At 37.5% G+C, this 24,786-nt stretch overlaps 1 protein-coding gene across 5 annotated transcripts; it reads right to left on the reverse strand.

Annotated features, from left to right (window-relative positions):
- Positions 1 to 19,222: 19,222 nt before the first annotated feature.
- LOC127410131 (uncharacterized) lies at positions 19,223 to 24,158 on the reverse strand. Of its 5 annotated transcripts, none has more exons than XM_051645204.1 (2): positions 24,063 to 24,158; positions 19,223 to 20,504 (listed from the first exon to the last, which is right to left on the reverse strand). In XM_051645204.1, the coding sequence occupies exon 2, from the start codon at positions 20,077 to 20,079 to the stop codon at positions 19,375 to 19,377; it is 705 nt and encodes a 234-aa protein (XP_051501164.1). In that variant the 5' UTR covers positions 20,080 to 20,504; positions 24,063 to 24,158; the 3' UTR covers positions 19,223 to 19,374. The 5 variants fall into 5 exon arrangements, with proteins under 5 accessions (XP_051501164.1, XP_051501161.1, XP_051501165.1 ...); XM_051645201.1 differs by lacking the exon at positions 24,063 to 24,158 and adding an exon at positions 20,666 to 20,929; XM_051645205.1 differs by lacking the exon at positions 24,063 to 24,158 and adding an exon at positions 20,621 to 20,929 and having other exon boundaries at positions 19,223 to 20,492.
- Between the last annotated feature and the right edge of the window lie 628 nt (positions 24,159 to 24,786).

Consider the following 24,786-nt stretch of genomic DNA (forward strand, 5'->3'; position numbering starts at 1 on the left):
GTTAGAGCTAGCATCTCAACTTCCGAGCATAACCAAGACCCCTCAAATCCCCCTCCCTCTGCTGTTCTTTTTAGTGAGTTTGAACCAGTCTCAATATCCCATTTAGTCGATTTAGTTTCACATATGAAGCCTACGCAATGTTCTTTAGATGTTGTTCCTCCTCGCCTCCTCAGCCAAGTTCTAGATGTAGTTGGCTTGTGTTTATTGTCAAAAGTGAATTGCAGTCTGGCAGAGGGTACTGTCCCATCTTGCTTTAAGCACGCAGTGGTGCATCCTCTACTAAAAAAGCCCAACCTTGACCCAACAGCATTAATAAACTATCTCAAAACTGCCTTTTCTATCAAAATTTTTTAGAGAAGGTTGTTTAACATCAACTCTCCTCTTTTTTTAAATTAAAAATAAATTTTTGATAAAATTTAAATTGGGGTTTAGAGCACAACACAGCACAGATTCTGCACTCTTAAAATTATTTAATGACCTGCTGCTGGCTGTTGATTCAGGTAGTCATGCAGTTTTAGTTCTCCTTGATCTCAGTGCCGCGTTTTACACCATAGATCACGACATCCTTTTGAGGTGCTTAAGACAGTGGGCAGGGATTCAGGGGACTGCTCTTAGATGGTTCTCTTCTTATCTTAAAGATAGGACATTTTCTGTTGAACTAGAGGACTTCTCATCCTCCCCAGGTCTCCCAGTACCTGTGGGGTTCCCCAAGGCTCAATCTTGGGCCCAGTCTTATTTTCTCTATACATGCTTCCTTTGGCCCAAATCTGTCAAAAGCATAATATTTCCTATCACTGTTATGCTGACGATACCCAGCTTTATCTTCCTTTAAAGCCTGGTGACAACTCTGCATTAGATTCCCTTATCTGCTGTATAAATGATATCAAAAAGTGGATGAAAATTAATTTTCTTCACCTAAATGAATCAAAAACTGAAGTGATGGTGTTTGGTCCACCTGGCTCAACCAAACACATGATTAATGATTTAGGCTCCTTTCCTTTTAAATTACACAACCAAGTTAAGAATCTTGGAGTAATTTTTGACCCTGATTTAAAGCTTGATAAACACATCAATTCTGTGGTCAGAGGTGGTTTCATTGCGAAATTGAAACCCTGTTTATCTTTTAAGGACATGGAAGTTGTTATACATGCTTTTATTTATTCAAGATTAGATTACTGCAATTCATTGCTCTGTGGCATTTCTCATACTTCACTGTCACATCTGCAGTTAGTCCAGAATGCTGCTGCCAGATTGCTGACTGAGACAAAAAAACACAACAACATATCTCCGGTGTTAGCATCTCTTCATTGGCTTCCAGTCAAATTTAGGATTCAGTTTAAGAATGTATTATTTACTTTTAAGAGATTACATGGCATGGCTCCTCCCTATATTACGGATCTCTTTCAGCATCACACGCCTTCTAGACTACTAAGGTCTTCGCAGAGTTTACTTTTAACGATCCCCAAGTCCCGTCTTAAGTCAAAGGGAGATCGAGCCTTTTCAGTAGCAGCTCCACGGCTTTGGAAAAGCCTTCCACTACATATCAGGTCCTGTCGATTGTTTTAAATCTTAGTTGAAGACTCACCTTTTTTCACTTGCTTTTAACTGTGCTTAATGTGGGTTGCTTATTTTATTATGTGTTATTGTATTTTCTACATTCTGTATGTATATGATCTGTTTATGCTATAATGTGAAGCACTTTGGTCAACATGTGTTGTTTTAAATGTGCTATAGAAATCAAATTGATTGATTGATTGATTGATTGATTGAGCTTCTAGTCCACTCAGAGGCTGAGATATTCTATGAAACAATGGGGGTGTTGCATTAACTGAAAATTAGAATGAATGTCTGCACATCTGTGAGGTCTAAAATGCATTAGAGTGCCACCTACATTTCAGATCTGTATTTTGTGAGGGAAGGTGAGAGAGAGAGAGAAAAAAAATCCTAGTTGCTGCCATCTAGTGGAATAAAATAAGACTTTTCTGTTCATCTTAAGATTGTAAACATATACAATATATTTTATGAAGAATTGGTGCCTTTTTTTAATTGGGTTCTGAAAAAAATTAGACACATTTTTTGCAGTTAGTCCACAGTATGTGTGAATTTAGGATTTTAGGAGGTTACTAGTCGGTTACTGTAGGACCAAAAGGTAGGTTTGTTATTAAACTGGTATTTGCACTCAATTGTCTCACTCTGCAGTATTGCCAGGGTGAATTTGTCTTAAGAAATCAATTGTAGTATTTTTCTTTATTCACAAGAAACCAAAAAATAGAAAGTAATTTTCTGTATTATGACCAGTTCTTTATTGTAATCTCATTACAAAGAAATTCATAACTGTAATCTAATAAAAACTATTTAGTCAAAAAATAGCGTAATACATTAAATTGTCAATTTTTGGAATAAGATTCAGTTACTGACTTCAAATAATTAATTTATTTTTAAGTACATCACAAGGGTTTTAAACAGAATAAATTTAAAACAAGAAATAGGTTAAATATTTGCATTTCTGGGACAGCTGAAGGGCGTGTGCCCACTAACAAGTCATTGTAAGGGAGAAATGTGAGGTGCTGAGTATGAATTGTGTGCAACAATGAACGAGGAAATATAGATTTATTTTGAATTTGTTGAGCAGAAAAGTGTTTTAAAAAGCAACTTAAAGTAAAATAATTAGTAGTGTGATTACCTTTTCAATTAAGTAATTAGTAAAGTAATCTGATTACAATTTTAGATAAGTAATTGGTAAGTTGTAGTTGATTATTTATTGAGTAATTTACTGATTATCACAATGTGGATATTGATACAAGTTAAATCTTATGACACATTCTCCTCAAGAGCGAATTACACTTTTTTTAGCTGTGCATTTTTAGGGTAAATTTTGGTTAGAACAACCACTGTGATACAGTACAGGGAGGGAGAGAGTTGAGTCTATGAAAGCAAAGAGTTGTCAAACTGCCAGACAAACACTCAAACTCTTGCAAAAGTCAGATTAGAAAGAGTGCCAGAAAAAATGACAATGATGTATCTAGTTGCGAGAGAGTTACCACATAATGTGCAACTGCAGGAAAAAGAGGAAAGCTTATCTCATTTAAAGGAATATATTTTGCATGATCTCACTTCTCACACATCTAAGCTGTTTCTGTGATGCCCACAGCACAAAACTGCCCTCAGAAAAAAGGTCACAATGCATCAATTACTATATAAACAGAAAATCCCTTCAGCCATTGATAAAGGTTAAGGGAAACTTTCTGGTTAAATGTCTGTCTCATAGCAACAGGCCTACATGACCGAAGCCTTAGGGGACTAGACATTTCTGCTCATTAGTGTTAGTTGAGTGGGTGGGTGTGTGGATCTGAATGCCATTACAGGCCTAGAGAGTGAACCAAATCTACTTACCAGATCTCCTTATTAACATCATTCAAACAGAGACAAATTATGAGAAACAATTGAGAAGGGGAAAAAGCTTTTTGGAAAGTGGATCTGATGGAAGAATACGATTTTTATGGCATCCTTGCTACTGAGTAATGTTATGTAGTGTTGTACTGTAAATACTGGATCTAGTCCGTTCACCCTCAAAGCATATGTTGGTGTAATTGGAGTGTACACTGTCAAAAGTAGTAAGCTGCAACTGTTAACTTAAGGAGCTATTTCTATCTCATCTATCCCTTAAAATTAGTTTTGTTGGTGAAAACTAATTTAGTCAGGGTGATTAATACAATTTAAATAATATTTCTGACTGGACAGAACCAGTTCATTTGTGTGTTACTACACATGTACGTATATGTTGTTACATCCTTGCTATTAAGTGTGGAAACAAAGCAAAATCAAATGAGTTTAAACAAATACAAAAATATGCTAAGCATAGGCCTGAGGCCATAGCACCAGCTACTGTACCACATGTTTTTTTTCCAACAAATTCTTGCGCTTTCTACACACATGTATAAAAAAATAAATAATTAAGCACTGACTGGATGCTTGATTCTTTCTGACTTATTTCTCATCGTATCCACTTCAAGCTTTACTTGTTGGGGTTTTGGGCTGATCAGCCGGTAAGTCCGCTCTGTGTGTGTGTCGTGCTTCCCTCTCCCTCACATGTCTGCCATTGTGTTAATTACCTGTCTCAGCTCGTGGCACCCGTTACTAGTGATCTACCGCTGCTGTTTTCCATTCTGTTCATCACCTCTCTCCCTCTACTTAAACTCCCAATGTTTGCTGTCTTGTGCCATTTCATTTTGGTCATTTCATGTTCATTTACCTGGATGACATTCTGATCTTCTCCCAGTCTCTCCAGGAACACACCCGACACCATCGTCCTCCCAGATGGGTGGTGGTGGCGGTGTCGTGGAAGGTGGAGTCCAGGGTCCGGAGTGCACTCAGGGGTGTAAACATTCCGGAAGGGTGCCCTGAGGGCCTGCTGTTTGTTCCTGAGTCGATCCGCTCTCTGTCCTTCAGTGGGGCCACTCTTCCAGTGTTGTTCACCACCCGATAGCACGATGCACTTTGGCCCTCCTGAGGCAGAGGTTCTGGTGGCTATCCATCGTTGAGGACACCTGTCGTGGCAGCCTGCTCAGTTTGTGCCCAGAACAAGCCTTCCCATGCCCCCCAGCCGGCCTCCTCCAACCCCTCCCCATTCCTTCCTGTCCCTGGTCCCACATTTCCCTTGATTTTGTTGCCAGCCTCCCTCCTTCCCAGGGCAGCACAATGGTATTAATGGTGGTGGTCCATCCCCATTAATAAGGTCCTCAGCCCGGTGGCCGTACGGCTCCAGTTCCCTCCATCCCTAGGTAAAATCCACCCTGTTTCATGTGTCCTGTGTGAAGCCCTTTGTCCGTTCTTCCCTGAATCCCTCCCTCCCACCCTCTCCCTCCCCCACCCCCCCAGTAGTAGACAGAGATCCCGCTTACACTGTCTGCAAGTTGTTGGATGTCTGGCTTCCAGTATCTGATAGACTGGAGGGGTTACGGCCCGGAGGAGAAATGTTGGGTCCCTGCCCGGGATATACTTGATAAATTGGTTTGTGGCGGCCTGCTCAGTCTGTGCCCAGAACAAGCCTTCCCATAGGATATACTTGATAAATCTCTCATTGACGATTTCCACCGTTGTCACAGGTCGGCCCCCTGGGGAGCGCCAGGAGGCGCTTCTAGGGAGGGAGGGTACTGTTGGGGTTTTGGGCTGATCAGCTGGTAAGTCCGCTCTGTATGTGTGTGTGTGTCGTGCTTCCCTCTCCTTCATGTGTCTGCCATTGTGTTAATTACCTGCCTCAGCTCGTGGCACTCGTTATTAGTGATATACTACAGCTGTTTTCCATTCTGTTTATCACCTCTCTCCCTCTACTTAAACTCCCCATGTTTGCTGTCTTGTGCCAGTTGGTTCTCCGAGCTAGTAACTTGGTCTCTCTTGGTTAACTCTCCAGTGCTCTGATCTTGTGTGTGTTCAGAGTTTTCTCCGACGATCCCTGACAATTTCTCCTCAGTGTTTCTCAGACAGACTCTGGATTAGCACTCACTCCTCACCCCGGTTCTCTGGTCCTAGTTTGTTAGCTGCCTGCCCTCCTGTTCTCCCTGGGCTTCCTTGTGGCTCTCTCCTGTCTGTCGGCTTTCCAGTTGTGGGCCGCTGGTTTGGTGTCCTGTCTGATGCTCACCTGGTCCGCTCTCCATCCAAGTCTGGTCCATCCATCATCCTGGTCTGGTCTATTCACCGGCTCCATCTGCTAATTGGGTCCAAGTCAAGACTCCTCTGGGCCCGGTCCTTCTGCTTCCAGTCCCTGGCTCAGTCCCTCAAGGTTACCTACCCCAGGCCTAAGCCAGCCATTTCTCCAGTTCAGCCCCTTACCCTCCTTCCCAACTAAATAAAACTACATGTCAAATCTCACCTCTGCTCTTGAGTCCTTCTTCCAGATACCCTAAAATTACACTGAAATTGCCCACAACTTTACCTGTAGACTATAATCCCTTCCCCAGTTTAAGCCAGTTCACATATAACACAGTAAACACCAAGAGCCATAACCATGCAGATGATGCAAAATTAGGGCGGTGGAGATGAGCTCTTGCCCTCTCTAAACTGTTGAATATGTATCATCCCACTTCTGCTTGTAAATTATGTGTCTCCTTGCCTTAATTTGAATCTGCCTACACCTTGTTTATCACTCATTACCTCAAAGGTAATGGAGCTGTATGTTAATATGATCTTAAATAAACAATTGAACTAACTTTGAAAGAAATTAGTCTTAAAACGTCCAGGAACCCAACATACAAACCTCAGATGTCTGTCTTAGGACTGAAAATACCATATTATATATTTCACTTTAGTGTGTATTCTATATTTTTCTAATCTATGCTTTCTTAAGGGGTCTTAGTGATTGTCATAAGACCACTGCATATACACTAATCAGGTGTGATGGTTCCATTTTGTTGTATGATGTCCTATTTGTTACAATCTTCTGTGCATTTCCAAGCGTAACATGTTGGGACGTTGGATCGTGTGTGCATTAGTAAGAGGCATGCTTTTAAAGCAAAAATATTTCACTCACTGGTTATTGTCCGCATAGAGCAATATATGCAAATACTTTTTTTTACTCATTTTATTAAGACATCCTCCACTGTAATTATGGTTGAATTGTCCAGAGTGCCTCTGATGCAAAGAAAGTTCTAAAATGGTGCACTTGTTAACAAAAGTTGAAATAATTTTTTGAATGTTAAAATACTTTAGTCTATCCCAACTTATGCAGAGAAAACTAAGCTGTCTTTTCATATTGTTTTTCATCTCCGTTGGTAACACTACTGGCATAGAAATTGCACACTTCCCCTTTGAAGAATGCACATGGTAGATGAAGCAATGTGTTATTGATTTACTGAAATATGGAGCAAGCTTGCCGTTTTGCTATTTGGATAGGAAAATGCATCTCATTTATTGTGAAATATTAGAGTACACAGTATTTTGTCTCTGGGGGTCTATATATGGGAGAGACAGACTCTTTGTTTACACCAACAAAAAAACACTATAAAGTGCAGTAAACTGTCTAAGGTCACAAATCTGTAAGTCCTCCATGGAGCTGATTTTCTGCTCCGGTTGGCTCCTCGACAAATAACAGAATTAGTTTTGCCTCTACAGTCTGATAACAGCTGCTGCCAGTAAAGCATCGTAATGCTTCTCTGTGCAGTTGCTTCAACAAAGATGTCTGCAATCTTCAGTCGACCCAATTCGGAAGTGCGTCTGTATCAGTGCATGCTGGGAGAAGCCATAATGGCAGCCTGATCTCATAAAAATTACGTGACTGTGGCAATATTTTAGCAAAACGAAATTACGTGCTACATGACACGTTTCATTGCAGTTTCCTAGTGAAATTTCCTGCGGAGATGCCAAAAGCGAGTGAAATGGTGTCATAATCAGACAAGGTTTTTAATGAGTAAAACGTACCTCCCTCACCTAAAACTTTAGCCCAAACCAAAACCAATAAAGTAATAAACACAAATGTAAGGTAAACAAAACAGACATTCTCATCCTAAACCAATACCTAAACCTAACTGATAGTGTGGAAAAGGCAAATGCAACAGGGAAAGCACATTTTGTGAAGCAACAATGTCATTTTGTGTCGCTTTTATTACACTTTCGGCTTATATGTCAGCTAACGTGCTTGACTAAGCTCAAACCACGGTCTTCCGAGTACAAAGTCCGACACTCTTAGAGGTCAGCTACCGCGGAAGCTAATCACATTGGAATAAGTGTGTAAATGTAGGTGGGTCTGTAATACAAGTGATAACATTTATTGTTTTTCAAATTATGCATTATAGTAAAAGTGTTTTGATTATAACATGGCAGTGTGTGAGTAACAGTGTGAAAAATAAGTGTTTATGAATTCACAATCAGCCATTGTAGTCGTGATTTGTGTGAAAGTGAACAAAAAGCACAGCTGTTGTAGCGCATCTAGTGTTAATTTCACCAGGAAACTGCAGCGATATATAGAATTTGGCACGAAAACCTCAATTTGCAAAAATGTACACTGGCGGCCAAAAGTTTGGAATAATGTACAGATTTTGCTCTAATGGAAAGAAATTGGTACTTTTATTCACCAAAGTGGCATTCAGCTGATTACAATGTTTAGTCAGGACATTAATAAAGTGAAAAAATACTATTACAATAAAAAAAAATTAAATAAAAAAAATGCAGATCCTTGGCATTCTAGCTGTCAGTTTGTCCAGATACTTTCCTGTAGCACTTGCCATAGATGTGGCTGTCTTGTCGGGCACTTCTCATGCACCTTACAGTCTAGCTGATCCCACAGAAGCTCAATGGACTTAAGATCCATAACACTCTTTTCCAATTATCTGTTGTCCAATGTCTGTGTTTCTTTGCCCACTCTAACCTTTTCTTTTTGTTTTTCTGTTTCAAAAGTGGCTTTTTCTTTGCAATTCTTCCCATAAGGCCTGCACCCCTGAGTCTTCTCTTTACTGTTGTACATGAAACTGGGGTTGAGCGGGTAGAATTCAATGAAGCTGTCAGTTGAGGACATGTGAGGCATCTATTAGAGACTCTGATGTACTTATCCTCTTGTTTAGTTATATATCTGGCCTTGCACATCTCTTTCTGTCCTCGTTAGAGCTAGTTGTCCTTTGTCTTTAAAGACTGTATGTATACCTTTGTATGACATCTTCAGTTTTTTGGCAATTTCAAGCATTGTATATCCTTTATTCCTCAAAACAATGATTGACTGACGAGTTTCTAGAGAAAGCGGTTTCTTTTTTGCCATTTTTGACCTAATATTGACCTTAAGACATTTAAAGAACAAAAATTACTTTTTTCAAATAATGATGGTGCTGTTTTTTCATCAGTAATGTCCTGAATATACTTTGTGATCAGTTGAATGCCACTTTGGTGAATTAAAGTACCAATTTCCTTCCGAAATAGCAAAATCTGTCCGTTATTCCTAACTTTTGGCCACCAGTGTAGTTATAGTAATGTTCATTCATTCTGAGACTAGGTTGCATAATAAAAGTAAAGAAGAGAATGTTAATTGGATTGTGTGATTATCCAAAACAAACTTAGCATTTTCCTTTTCAAAATGTATTACTGGATACATTTTACATGAAGCAATTTATATAAAAGGGTCAAGAGAGATCTCTCCCCTATCATCTGCTTCAATGATTTACTTCCAGTCTAGACAGGAACACAGTGGAAGAAACTTACCTAGTGTAGCAGAACAGGAAGAGGCCTCAAGCAAAGAAAATGTATTGTGTTTGTTGTGTGTTGTAGCAATTCTCTTCCTTTTAATTATTTAAACTTAATTTGTCTTTACTTTTTTTTTTACGTTTGAACCCTTACGACATTGGTCTCCATGATACGGAGGCCCTTTGAGGACAAGGTGAAAATTTTCTTTCTGAAATAGTTTTGTGTTCCCTTGCAATATGTTTTGTGTGCCCTCACAATAGTTTTTCATTCCCTTGCAATAAATTTACCATGGTTTTACTACAGTAACCATATTTTAACCTTGATATTCATAGTAAAAACCAAAGCAATAATACAGGAAAATGAACACTATAGTGATAAAATATTTAATTTTTTTAGTTATTATGTTTTTATTACAAATACCATGGTAAAACCATAGTAACCACAAGATTAACCATGGTCAATCCATAGTAAAACCATGGTTACTATATGGATACAGTATACTGTATTAAAACCATGGTTTCCGCCAAAAAAAAAAAAAAACATGGTTACTTTTCATAGTTACTACAATATTACTATAGTAAAACCATGAAAAAAAAAAAAAAAAAACATGGTTAGCCTACAACAGTCATGGTTATTACAGTATTACTTTAGTAAATTGATTTCCACCAAAAAAACAAAAAAACATGTAACTGACAATGTTGCATATAGTAAAGCTGCAGTAACCATAATTAAACTATTTGTATAGTAAAACCATAACAACATCAAAATTATGATTTTTTATTACCATATTTGTTTTATTGTATTATCACTATGGTTTCACTACGAATATCATGGTTAAAATATGGTTATTAGCATGGTAGTAAAAGCATGGTAAATTTAATGCAAGGGACTGTAAAACTTATGGCGAGACAACTTAAACTATTGCGAGGGCACACAAAACTATTTCAGAAAAAAAAATACAAATCCCACCTTGTCCTCTAAAGGACTCTGTACCTTAAATATGTAGTGTCAGTATTTATTTATTGATTTATTTTATTTTTGATGTTTGAGTATTTGACTATAAATTCAAATGACAATTATGTTCATTTAGGAAACTCTACATGGCACTGGTTAATAGGTCAAACACGTGCACCTGTCACTTATGCACCCAATCAGAAGCTTTTCTTGTGTAAAAATATGTAAAACTGGTAGTCATCTCACACAATACACCGAGAAATGGCTACAGCAGCACCGTTACGTGTAGTGTTCTCCCTCCACCTCCCCAGCACCACCTGCCTAGATCTGCATGGGGGGCTTTATCTTGATGTTGGTATAGTAGCAACAGAATATCTCTTCTGTCTCAGCAGCATCATGTTTCCGTGCCAACAGCAGCAGCATATTGACTTATGTCAAGCAGCAGCAGCATGCGTAAAGCAGATCTAGTCCGCCAAGACCAAGCCTACTCCACTGTCATAACCATCAATAAAAATCTTTAATCTATTTCCGAGAGTCGTCCTAACTGAAATATAAGTAAGCTATATGGTTGTGTGACAATAAAAGTGATTTGAAAGAGATTTGATTTGATTTGAAGTATTGCATGAAAATTGCCCTTTTTATTCATGTTGTAATAATCACATATCAATGATTTATAATGCATTTGTAAATTATTTATTAGTCATTGATGAACCCTTTCATAAACCCTTAACCAAAGGAACACCTTTATCATCCACAGAACCAACTTCCAGTATTTTATTGGTCTGATGTTCTTTAATATTTCAGCTTTTTTTCTGTTCTGTATTTTTCACTTTGCTTCGGTCATTTTACTGTAAGTGCATACTTATGTGTATATGTATGTATGTATATGTGTTTGTATGTCTTTTTTAATTATTATATTGAAATCCTTTATTGCATTCTTTGTTATTTTGTCTTTTATTCACGTAAATGTTGACAACAGAATCAAGTGAAATTTCTTGTACTTTATTAAGCTTTTATGCATAATTTGGATTTTGTCCACAAATAACAACAATTATTTTACTAAACTATTGCATGAAACAAGCACTCTATTTCAAAAGAACAAAGACTGCCTTGAAGAAGTTTTAAACATGTCTGTCTCCCTCACTGTGGAAAAGAGATAATGAGTATTTGTCGATTCTTATGCTAGGTCACCTTTTCCACTGGCAGCCTTAATGAGATAATATCCAGAAATTTACCACTCCACAGCTGCTGCCCTTTACCAACTAAACCACTGTCTCAGGAAGCGACCAAATTACATCAAATCTCTACATCGCCGTATGGGACAGAAGAACTGTTCCCATCTTTGAAAGAGGCCCAAGAGAGAGTTCTTATAAAAGCTCAATATCTAAATTATGCATTATTCCAAGTCAAGACCTGTAATAATCAAGTCTGTGTCCAGAACAAAATGACCCATTTAACAAAATCTGCTTTTTCGCTTGTGTCTCTGGTAATAACAAGGGTAGTCTCATGACCAAAATGTCCCATACTGACTTTATGCATCAAAATGTCATTGCTATGCTGTTCTCACCTCAGTTTGGACAGTTACAATAACTTACCAAATGCTGCATTTGAAGTCTTCTGAAACCATACACTTGGTGAATGCTTGGCAGCACAGGGTGCCAAAAGTTTACCATAAACTGACAAAACAGTTTTAGACTGTGAAGTTAAACAACACGTTTGGACTGCAAAATGAAATAAGGCATTTTAACCATAAACTGAAATAACATGTTTAAATTTGTTCTGCTGAAGAAAGAAAGAAAGTCGTACACATCTGGGATGGCATCAGGATAAGTGAATAATGAGAGAATTTTCATTTTTTGGGTGAACTAATCCTTTAAGTAAACTTACATTTTACAAATGTACGGTGTACAATAGCTCCGTGTGAGGAACAGAGTTAAACTGAAGGTTTTAATTGCTGCAAATGTTCCTCTCTGTGAAAATAAATCCAAACATTCAATTGTCACAATCGGTCACATGACACGTAAGAGCTCATGGCATTTGAATGATGAGTAGAATAAACAGCATTAGAGTGACATTTCAGTATTGCAGGCAGAAAGTCCCCCCAGTGACATTTGGTTATGAGAGTATGTAGTAATAACAGCAGCTTCACTGGGTAATTCGCCCCTCACAGTGTATTACAGATTATGGGTGTAAAATGGCTCATCATGCAGTGACTTGACCTTTAATGCTTCCTCTAATTAGACACGGCTTAACTCCAGGTGTGTTACTTTCAGTTTTACTGCTTGTTAGAAGTGAACATTAAGTCATTGCAGAGAATATCGGACATTGTCAGTAACAAAATTAACATAATAAAATGTCATGGTCATATTTTAAAGACAATTTTGTTGCTTTTGCATGATATAGTAAACTATTGTGGTTCTGTGTTGGGTACAGTTGGGTCCTAAAGCAATTTGAGAAGAACTCATTTAATATATAAACTATTACATCATTAATTGCTATTTCCGTATCCCATGAATCATTTAATTTATTGATCATTTTAAGATCTTTATTTCTGCCCCCAACATATTAATCTTTTAAAATGATAATGGTAAATGCATTTTGCAGCACTTATCACCCTTGTCTTGGACATTAACATGCCAGGCTTTGACATGTGGACAAAAAGATCTCTAATGGTGGGCAGAGGTCATTTTTGCCTGAGTCTATCACAACATGGTTGTGTCCCTTAGGATAGTGAGACTTATTGAAGCCATGAACATTGAACCAAGAAAGCTGTCAAGAGTAAATATACCGAACTGCAAATTTCCTCCATGCGCTATGGGAAAATGTCAGGCTGTCAACAAAATATGCTGTGGAGCAATTCAGTTGAATATGGCCCATAATTTACTTTGACCCTTTGGTAAGTAGGATGTACACAAATACTGGAAAATAAATATGCCTTTACACTATATTTTGGTCTGGCTGTGAACTAAGATCTTCAGGGGATTCATTTAAATGATGTATGAAACAAAAAACGGATACAAAACAAATACTGAATACAGCTTCCAGACCTGTTGGCTTGTAAATGTCAAACCATTTAAAACATAGTGTGCTATTTTTAACCCTAATGCTGATGGACTTTTCCAAGTTTGCTTAGTCATGTGAAAGATGTTGAGTTGGTCACATGATTAAACTGAAGAAACAGTCTCTCTTGTTCTTATATAGTTTGTAACTTAACTGGTATAGAGCATGGTGTAAATATTGCCTATAGGCCACACAGTAGTAATAAATAACAAAGTACAGGCCTACTCTGAAAACACTTTATGAGTAGCTATGGAAATACATGCCTGCCAAAAAAGTAAATGTAAATCTTTTTATTTATTTATTTATTTTTTTTTTAAGGCATTTCATTCTGGCTTCCAGGCAAAACTCTTAAGGATTTTATTTTTATTTTTTTTAAATAAATGTCTCTTATTTCACTTTTAAAAGGTTAATTAAATAGCATTTAGAAAAAACTAAATCTAAGTTTTATCATGCACTGCAACATTCTTATTGTGTTCATAACTCTCTTATTTTTTTTTTTTTTTATGTGACATAATTGCTACAGATCATGTGAATAATGTATAACTCAGCACACAGATAGTGTATTATTCCTCTATAAGATAATAATAATAATAATAATAATAATAATAATAATAATAATAATAAAGTACCAGCCAGTAATTGTTATCTTAAAGATCTATTTCTACTTGATCTAACAAAAAAAAAATGTCTTTTGTTGGTGTAACTTTATTTGTCAGTTAATTTGCAGTTAAATAAAATTTTAAACTGATTAAACCATTTAATTTAAATGTCACCACATGAAGCAATTTGTAGGTTTCCTCACATTTTTTTTTTACAGTGTAACACTTTAATTACTAATCAAAAATAAATAAAAACATTACAATTGAATAGCATGTCATAATCGCATGTCACTATTAAAATTCAGAAGTCTAGCTTTCATTGGTCTTTGTAAACCAATTTTGAACTGAAGCGCAGAAATCTTACTAGTGAATCATGAAATGTAGTGATATTTAGTCACTATAATTTGATCAAGGTCACCGCAGATCACCGCAGGGTGCTAAAAGCGAGTGAAATTATGTAGTTTTTAAGGTGAATATTATATGGATGTTCCTCCCTAAAATTTTACCTAAACCTAACCAATAGTGTCTTTAAAGATAAATGAGAGATGAACAAAAAAGACATCCATAACCTAAACTCTTTAAATTTGGACGGGCCCACAAGAATGTTTTTTTTTTTTTTTTTATCAAAATATTAATTATAATTAAAAATTGCACTGTTCACATAATTGCAATCACTAAAAAACATCAAACTCATCAAATATCTATGTCATTTGTTGTTTGAAAGCTCTCAAAAGTAGAATACAATCAGCCTTGTTTTACTCAGAAAAAAATATAGCGAGTAATAGCTAAGTATATGTCTTTGACAAATATGTTGGTGTTGCTTGAATGCAGCATTTTACCTTATAACTTAATGAAAAATAAATGGAACATAAAATATAGCATACTATTACTTAGAGGGGATTATCTTTCAAATGAGCCCACAAACAAGTTAATCAGATGCATAACTCTTTAGATAATACACACAAAGCACAAAGTTACATATGGCCACCAGGAGATGGTGACGCAGTGTCAAAAGGCACTCATTCTGTGAAATCTCATTACTAAAGTCATGTCTGAATGCTATGCATACCTTTAGTCATTATTGTGTTTGCATGTGTAATTAGTTCTTATGTACAGTTATTATGTTTTATTTGTTTGGAGAGGCATGGACACATGGAGATGTTTTTGGACACTAAGATAAATATATTTGTAATGCTATAACTTTTGATTGCTTTGTCATATCAGTAAAAAAAAATTCTCAGTTGACATGATTAAAAAAAAAAAAAAAAAAAAAAAAAAGCCACCTTATTTACATCCAGAGATATAAAATGTCAAACCAGAAAAATAAATACAAATTTATTTTTGGCTCAATTTTTTTTTAGCAGTTTCTTAGGCTGAGAGTCTCAGAATGTATCATAATCTATATCATTAAACAATTAGAAAGTTTTCTTTACAATGATACCAAACCATTGACCCTCCTTTATTTATTTATTTATTTATTTATTTTTTTGTAGTCGGGGCCATACACATGTATACGCTGTATGCATACTTTTTTCCCAAGGCTGTTTGCATATAACGACTTCTAAGGATCAGTATTTGCGTATACCCTCAGTATACCCGCTTGTTTTGCTGCTTCAGAAGTCCATAATCTACTATCATTAGTTTCTCTTTAACTGTATTGGATGCTGTTTTGTGAAACTGGAGATTCTTTGTTGGAATTTGCACATTATCACTTGAATTCTGCCATTCCCCGCCCCTGACAACCGTTGCCGACACCATCATCGACTGAGAGAATTTATGACAGTGCATGGAGAGAGAGAGAGTCACCCTCATGCTGAAGCAGTATCAGGTAAAGTTAATTAACAAAATATGCCAAACATCCCGTAAAATAAGGAATCGTCCCATAATTAAGGGAAAAAACTGTGTTCCGGTTGAAATCCATACGCAATGCCGTTTGTCCCATATTTTAGCGTCACACACCCAAACTGCTGAGAATGTTTCACAAATCGAGAGAAACTGACCTGAAACACCCACACCTTTCACGTGAGTTGTGTGAGATATCGGTTTTTGCTTTACACGGACGATCAGTGTCAATCAGCGTGTGCTTTCTGTCAGAAGCAAGACAATTTTATCAAAATCATATAGCATTCGAGTGCATGTTAATTGTTTCCCACCATTGGGATTTTAAAACACCATTAAACACACCTATTCATGACATGCCATTACATTTTATTGCATATGTCAGAGCTCGTTCTGGTAGAGAGAGAGAGAGAGAGAGAGAGAGAGAGAGAGAGAGAGAGGTAAGAAAAACTGCATTAATTCAAAATAAAATTACATTAGTACAGGTGTAGTTAAAACTTGATTTTCTTACATTTCCCTTATGATAAACACTATTTACTGCCAAAACAACAACACTAATCCAAGGAGAAATGCACTATTTTCATGTTAAGCCTTTTCTCTCCCTTTATCTCCTCTTCCTGGTCGTTGTATTAAACCGTTTTTCATTTTAAGTTTAGTAGTGGACGTTCACACTGAACGCGATTTTGTGCCTGTCCGAGCTGTTTTTCAATGTAAAGCAGCGTCTCGCACAGGAACGTCTGTAAATATGGGTCATTCCTACAATTCTGTGACATTTAAGTCCCCATTACAAGTGTGTGTGGTATTTATATTGTTTAATTTCACCCGATTACAATTTTGATAGGACTGTTAAAAAGAATAAAGACTTTTTATAATGTTACACACTGCTGTGGGCTTAAACGTTAAATTTTAAATAACTGAAATCCATTTCTATTGTACTGTCATTTTCTCATGTCCCACAAACTGCACGTCAAACATATTTGACAAAACTAAATGCTAAATCATTGGATTTCTATTTTTCCCCCACATACAGTTAAGAGTTTAGTGTTATATTATCTCACTAACATGTATTCATTTGTGGTAAATGTGTAATTTTAGGTTTTTTGTCCCTTGATTTATTGTGCACCCTGTTATGTCATGAAACCATGACCTTTCATTGAAGATATACTGTATGTTAGGAAATTACATCAAACACACTGGAGGTGGACATCACCCATTCTGCAAAATTACTTTGAGTTATTTGAAGTTTATAACTCTATTGTTTTCCTTTATTTTGTGGTGTTAGTCATTTGTGAGCATCCTTGGCTGGGCTCAAGACTCACACAGTGGAATAAGTGTGTAAATGTCAGTGGGTCTGTAATACAATTAGAGTAAAATGGTTTTGATATAATAACATAGCAGGGTGTGAGTAATAGAGCGAAAAATAAGTGTTTATAAAGTCCTAAACAACTATACTACCCGTGATTTATGTGAAAGTAAATAAATGCACAGTTGTTCATTTCACTAGAAAACTGTAGAAAGCGGCATGTAAAACTCTGTTTGCAAAAATGTAGTTATAGTAACGTTCATTCTATGAGACTAGGTTGAGATTTTCTCTGGATTAAATAAACAATCTCCCTTCCAATTTTTGAGAAGTACTTTGATTATAATGTAACAATCTCAATCCAAGTTTTTGGATCCAATGTTCTTCTGTGACCTTGATTAAAGTATGGCAGAGATAAATGCTATTTACACTAAGGGTGCTTTCACACCAATAACCAAAGCACGAGTTTGTCACCCCCCACCTTACAAAAATTAACCATGGTTTTACTACAGTAACCATAGTATCACCATGGTATTTTTCTAGTAAAACCATAAATTAAACATGGTTACTATTAACTATTATCAACAACATGTTACTTTAGTAACACCATGGTTAGTACATCAGAACTTTATAGTTTCCACCAAAACACATGGTTACTACAATATTACTACAGTAAAACCATGGTTAATTTTATCCGGATCAAATCCTTCTCTCAACTCCCCGACCTTCACTGTGAACAAATCACTGTGAGGAATCTCTTTTATTTATTACTATAAGTAGTATTATAGGAAATATTAAGAGTAGAGACATGGCAAAAAGTATGTCAAGGGGTGGGATTGGAACCCCAATCTCCAGCGTGACAACACAAACACATACTGTTGTTACACCCAGAGCTACTACAGCTGCACGTGGGAAGCACAGTTTGTTGTAAAATCCTGTGTTTCCAACAGACTATTGGAGCGCAAATAGTCACTTAGTTATCCAATCTCTTAATCCACTAAATGTCTAACCCAATAACCAGTTTAATGTCTCTGCCCCATCGTGGAAAATTCAAATATATCTGCCTTCATTTGATCAGCAGTTGACCCCAAATAAATCTGTCATGGCTGTCTTGAGTTAGGTCTGAGTAGTGGTGGGCGGAGTTAGTGTGAATAGCCTCTGCCAACACGATGGGCTATTTGCACTTAGTGTAAATACACACTCCATTAAAGTATAGTGACTAAATATCACTAAATTTCACAAAGCCGTTAGTTTAAAAAGAACTGCAGGGACATAGCACATTAAATTCATTACCATATGACTTTGCTGAATTATAATCATTGGAGTTTAAGCCACTGTGCCAAAGAACCAGCCTTTCATATCCCTCCTTTATTTAACTTTCATAACCGTGCACTGACATACACATACACACATTGCTTGCTGGTAATTGCCCGCTATCATCCAGTCTAGATATGATTTATAACTTGGGCATCAGATGAATCTTAATGCCAAATATCTTTTCCTTGTAGATGAACAGATGGAGTCTAAGATGATGACAGTACCAGGAAAGTAGGACAGGACAGGGAGAGAGCAGAGCCATTGCTCACATGGTGCGTGAGGGGGCGTGATCTAATTTGAATCCAAATTTCGGGAGGCATTCCACTTTAGATGTTCATTTATTCTGTCATAATAAATTATTTTACAAGTGGGCTTTGCAAGTGACCGTGTGTGTTCGGGAAAACTTTTTGGAATTATTTTTGCATTTCCATTTGGTGATACCAGTGGCTGAGAAATTATACACTTCCCCTTTAAACATGCATCATCATAATGTTTGAGTAATCTTTTGGTGTATACAGAGTGAGTACTGTTGTGTATGAATAAGGACAGTACAATATTACGACATTAAGGGATTCCCCAAGCGAAAGGTTAAATATGCCTTGATGGATAGCTTGCTACATTTAAGCAGCATCTCCCTTTTGCCCCAGATCTACATCACAATGGAGGTATTGGGTTGAATATCTCTGAGTAATAATTCATTGCATGCTATGTATACTGGCTCAGGGTAGAACTGCCATAATTTTGTTATTTATGACCAGCTTCCCCAGACTAAATATTATTAACCTTAAAGACAAGGTGGAAAAGACTGCAAATGAAACATTGTAAAATTGATAAATTTGTATCTCTAATGGTTTAAAGACTGTATAAATGATTATTTAATGTTGTGAATCTTGATCAAAGTTCACAAAAGACTCTAGAAAATAAGTGCAAATTATATACCTGTCAGGTTGTGTAAGGAAGAGGCGAGAGAGTCAGGATCCAAATGCAGAACTTTTAATTATAAACAAACAGAAGAGAATACAACTCAGAAGGAATCTTATGAAGGTAACGCAAACATCACAGCAGTATTAAAGGGCCAGAGGTCTGGGAGGAGGCCTGGGCTGCAGAACAGGGCCTGACAAGGCAGAGTGGCATATCGGAATATCATGGGGCAGAAGGTGGAGACTCAGGGTACAGAGCCGCAGGGGGCGAAGACTCACGGGGCGGAGCTGGCAGGGATGGAGGCTCAGGAGGCAAGGGATCAGTGGGCAGAGCTTTGGAAGTGGGATCAGGGGATTGAGTCTCATGAGGCAGAGCCCGAGGGGGCAGAGCCACAGGAGGAGAAATGGGAAGAGCTGCTTGAGGGGGAGCGGGCCGAGCCGCTGGAGTCTTAGAAGAAGGAGCAGGCAGAGTTGCTAGAGAAGGAGCGGGCAAAGCCACAGTAGGCTCAGGGAATTGAGTTTCATGAGGTGGAACCGGAGGGGGCGGAGCCACAGGAGAAGCAGGCGGAGACACATGAGGGGAAGCAGGCAGAGCCACAGTAGGCTCAGGGCATTGAGTCTCAGGAGGCGAAGCCACAGGAGGAGGAGCGGGTGGAGCTGCTGGAGGAAGAGTCTCAGAAGAAGGCTTGGAGGGCGGAGCAGCGGAAGGCTCGGAGGGTGGAGCTGCGGAAGGCTCGGAGGGTGGAGCTGTGGAAGGCTCGGAGGGTGAAGGTGCGGAAGGCTTGGGGGGTTCAGGGGTCAAGGCAGCCTGGAACTCATGTGCTGGCTCTGGGACGGATGAGGCTTCAAATGCTAGCTCTGGGACAGGCAAGGCTTCAAACGCTAGCTCTGGGACGGCAGAGGCTTCAGGGACTGTCTCGTTGACCATGGCAGGCGCAGGTGCTGGCTCATTGACTGTGTCAGGCTTAGGCAGCAGCAGGGGGACGGACTCTGTCGAGGGGGTATCCCGGTCCACCAGAGCTGAGAGCACAGGGGCCTCTGTCGAGGGGGTCTCCGGAACCACCGGAGCTGAGAGCAGAAGGTCTGACTTTATGATTTGTAGCGGCAGGATGACGGAGTAGAAGGTCTGCCCTTATGATTTCAGAGAGAAAATCTAGAAGAGAAGACGATCACAGTCCAAAGGGACCAGTTTCCTCAACCGGCCATCTCATGCTAGTACAATTTGGTGGCCAGACTCCAGAATTTGAGGCAGTACTCAGCTGCAGAAGTGGACCCTTGGGAAAGCTGCTCAATAAGTTCTGCTGGATCCATTTTGCTGGTCGGTCCTTCTGTCAGGGTTGTCTAGGGAAGAGTCTTTTAATTATAAACAAACAGAAGAGAACACAACTCTGAAGGAATCTTTTGAAGAAGAAGGTAACACAAACCTAACAGCAATACGCTGGTTAACAAAGTGCTACATACAAACATACCAACAACGACCAACAAAGGAACCACGAACAAGAGGGCATACATACACAGGGGCTAACAAGACGACGAGGAACTCCTGTGATACAACTAGGGCAAGGGACTGAAGACAGAGACAGTGGAGGGAAACAAAGGAACTTTCAAACTAAGGGTCCTTATAAATTTCAAATTAAGAGTCCTAGGGGGGAAAATATAATGACATGACGTGATGTGACAATACCACAACTATGCATATTAATACAATTGGGACTAGTTGTCACATGGGAAGTTGTTTTGCCTATATCTCAGTAACAATATTTGGAGTCAAAGAGCACAAATGTGTTTTTTTCTAGCAGAGTAATTGTATGTTTCAAACACCTTGTTCAAAAAACCCTCTTAAATTAGAATAATTTTTGTTAATTCTTCCCTCCAAAGTAAATTTTTACTATTATCATATTTTTGTTGTAGCTCTTCCATTAAAGGGATAGTTCACCCAAAAAATAATATTCTCTCATCATTTACTCACTCTCATGCCATCCCTGCGTATCACTTTCTTTATTCAGCAGAACACACACAAAGATTTTTAGAAGAATATCTCAGCTCTGTAGGTCCTTTCAATGCAAGTGAATGGTGACCAGAACTTTGAATCTCCAAACATCACATAAGGCAGCATAATAGTAATCCATACGACTCCAATGGTTAATTCCATATCTTCAGAAGCGATATGATAGGTGTAAGTGAGAAACAGATCAATATTTAAATCCTTTTTTTAACATAAATCTCCACTTTAACTTTATACTTCTTTTGTTTTTTGGCAGTTCACATTCAATGTGCATATCACCACCTACTGGTCGGAGATGGTCAGAGGTGGAGATTAATAGAAAAAAAAAGGACTTAGATATTAATCTGTTTCTCACCCACACCTATCTTATCGCTTCAGAAGATATGGATTTAACCACTGGAGTCATATGGATTACTATTATTCTGCCTTGATGTGATTTTTGAAGATTCAAAATTCTGGTCACCATTCACTTGCACTGAATTGAACTACAGAGCTACATTATTCTTCTAAAAATATTTGTTTGTTTTCTGCAGAAGAAAGTCATAAACATCTGGGATGGCATGAGGGTGAGTAAATGATGATAGAATTTTCATTTTTGGGTGAACTAAAACATAATAAAGCCACACTGGCATAGGTAAACGGTCAACTCATATTATGAAGGCAGATTTTTATGGAAAGGTTTAAATGGGTTTTTAGAACAAAGGTACTTATATTGAAAGTCAGGCAGGGGCATGTTGTCACATTTATCGGGGCAGGTTGTAACATAGGTTTAAAATGTGATACATTTATAAATTTACAATATTTGTTGGCCAAAACAATGTTTTGACATTTTTGTATGTCATATTTCCATTTTTGTTGTTTCATGAATCATTTTGTGCTTCATAATTGTTTTACTTTTAAAAGGTTTGCTGAAAGCCTAATTTAAAGGTTTTTTGCAACCCCGTGATAATTTACCCCATATGGTCAGACAGCATGCCTTGCTGTTGGTGCAAATTGTCACAAATGTCAATGTGTGTTCAGTGAACTGCATCTTTTTTTCTTTTTTTTTCAGGGCATTAACAGAGAAAATGTTCATAGCTTTTTATTTTTGCTGTTGTTTTGGAGGGTTTAGTAGCTAAGACTTTAAAGCAATCATGACATAAAGAATCTAATTTTCTTTGATCTTTTGACAAATAAGAGGTCATTGTACTATAAAAACATGCTTTAAATTTCAGAACTCGTAACTTCCTCCTCACTGCAAAAAGAGCATTTGTTGAAACTAATCTGCCAAAACAACTCGTTCTCTACTTCCTTAACAATGTGATGTCACATTGTGGTAGACATTTGTATCTGACCGCCTCCAAAACAACACAACATGTCTACTTTACATTTAATCACTTCTGTAGTCTTCACAATAGTGGTGAGCTGTGAGATGGCAAAGAGAGTGAGCGGGTCAGTCGGGAGTAGAGTGCCAATCATAACAGTGGGCGTTTACAGTCAAGTCTTAAAGGAGTAGTAGCACCAAAACTGAGTGTTTCTGACATGCAGAAATTGACCTTCTAAAATAAACCTACCTTTAGAAATATTCACCGGAGTAGTTATTTTGACTACAAGACCCAGTTTACCCTATAACTTGCAATTGTTTTGTATTTGTCCTGAACAGAACAACAGTGGCCCCAACTTCAAAATAATTGGCATCTTCAAACAAATAATAGTAGAGCTTTTCTCATAACTAAGTTTACTTTTTTAGTCACTTTTTAATTACTTTTAACCATTTTGTGTTAGGGTGATTTTAAGTGGCTGAATGAAGTCAGTTCCCCTCAAGTTTACACGTGTCCTAGCAGAGCAACCACAAGTGTAGTTTTTCACAATAACTATGGACATGTTCCACTAAGTTTGATAACCAATAAGTGTTCAAACAAAATTGTCTTCATTTTGAACAGTATTTCTATTGCGTTGTTATTTAAATGGAGTTTTACAATTTCTGAGTAAAATAAGGTCTGTGGTAAACATTACTTGAAGGTACTTGAGTGTTTTTTCTACAACATAAATTACACAGTCATACCTCAAACGTGAATTTTGAAGCCATGTTTTTTTAATGTAGTGTATGGTGCTAACAAGTTAAATAAAGATTACAAATATCACAAGCATGTGAGTGTATATTCCTGACAAAACGGAAAACCATTGTGGTCCTTATCAAGCAACTTGCTAGAAACATACTTGGTCACACTTTATAAAAGGTGGCCTTAACTACTATGTACTAACATTAAATACATACAAGACTATGTATTTACTATGTAACAACATGCTGATCTGCAAAATTCCCACATTTGCTGCTACCGAGGTTGAGATATGGGTAGGTTTAGGAGTAAGGGTAGGGTTAGGGTTAGGATTAGGGGTTAGAGTTAGGTTTTGGGGTAAGGGATGCATTAGGGGTAAAGTGTAACTACAAATGTGATTAAATGCAAGTACTTTAAATGTAATTACAATGCAACAACATGTATGTACATAATAAGTACATTGTATCAAATGGTTAAGTACATAGTAGTTAAGGCCACCTAATATAAAGTGGATCCACATACTTTTTTTAAAAGGTGTATGATTGTGTATAATTTATGCTGTACAACAAAACATCCTCATATCATCAAGTAATGTTTATCACAAATCTTATTTTACACATAAATCCAAACACTGCCATTATAAAAACCCATGTAAAAATTCAGAGGGAACCCATGGCTTGAAAATGCTAATTCACATCTGGGTTTTTGGACTACAACCTGAACAGCTCTATTGTTACAACACACAGTAACATTTTTAACAACAGCCAATGCTATCCTAAAGATTAGGAGTATAAAATGTAGACAGCAATTTAATGTTTGCTGTCTCTCTCCCACTCATGTTCTCCCTCTTCCCCCGCCACCTCCTACTTTCTGTCTGCTCTTCTCACTGCTGCTGAAGGCTTGTCACCAGATCGCCATGCTTTTCCATCGTTCAGCTTCAGGGCATGATGCATCACATTGATAAGAAAGCAGGGAAGTACACTAATGCAAAGATGATGTCACATCTCTTTTAATTAACCCAGTGTGCGCTGAGGCACATCTGCTAGATTCCCACAGGGGAGGATCTTAACATAGCAGACTGCTGCTCTCTTATTGCTTTTGTACATTCGAGGTGTCCAGATGGACTGTATGAGAGAAAAATCAGACTCAACAGGACTTACAGACGGCTATCCCTTCATTTAACAAACATACATGCCCTTATAAGGTACTGTACAAGTTAAAGGCTGCTGTATTAATACATAACCAAGTTAGTTTGGTTTTGGGCCAGTTAGTATGAATCTAATCTAGAAACAAAAATCTAATTGAACCAGACAAAGGCATGTTAACAATAGTGCTAAATAACAGTTGTTCACTTCATGCATGTCTCAAACAGTAGTCAATGTGTGGTGTTCCAATCACAAAGCTAAACGATTTCTTTACTTATTACATGTATATTACGATGTGGCATTGGTACAACAGAGAAATACAATGTCAAAATGACTGGAAATAAAGCTAATTCCTTTCATTTCTTCTTAAACATATACTATAGATACTGAACATTAATGGTATTTAATTTTGAAAGGACCAAAACATTGTGCAATGAGTCAACAAT

This window comes from Myxocyprinus asiaticus, chromosome 19 (assembly GCF_019703515.2).
Source record: "Myxocyprinus asiaticus isolate MX2 ecotype Aquarium Trade chromosome 19, UBuf_Myxa_2, whole genome shotgun sequence".
In the NCBI taxonomy this organism is placed as follows: domain Eukaryota; kingdom Metazoa; phylum Chordata; class Actinopteri; order Cypriniformes; family Catostomidae; genus Myxocyprinus; species Myxocyprinus asiaticus.

Bases quoted from the DNA above. Each gene is read 5' to 3' on its own strand.
- LOC127410131 (XM_051645204.1), bottom strand. From the start codon at position 20,079: ATGGTCAACGAGACAGTCCCTGAAGCCTCTGCCGTCCCAGAGCTAGCG.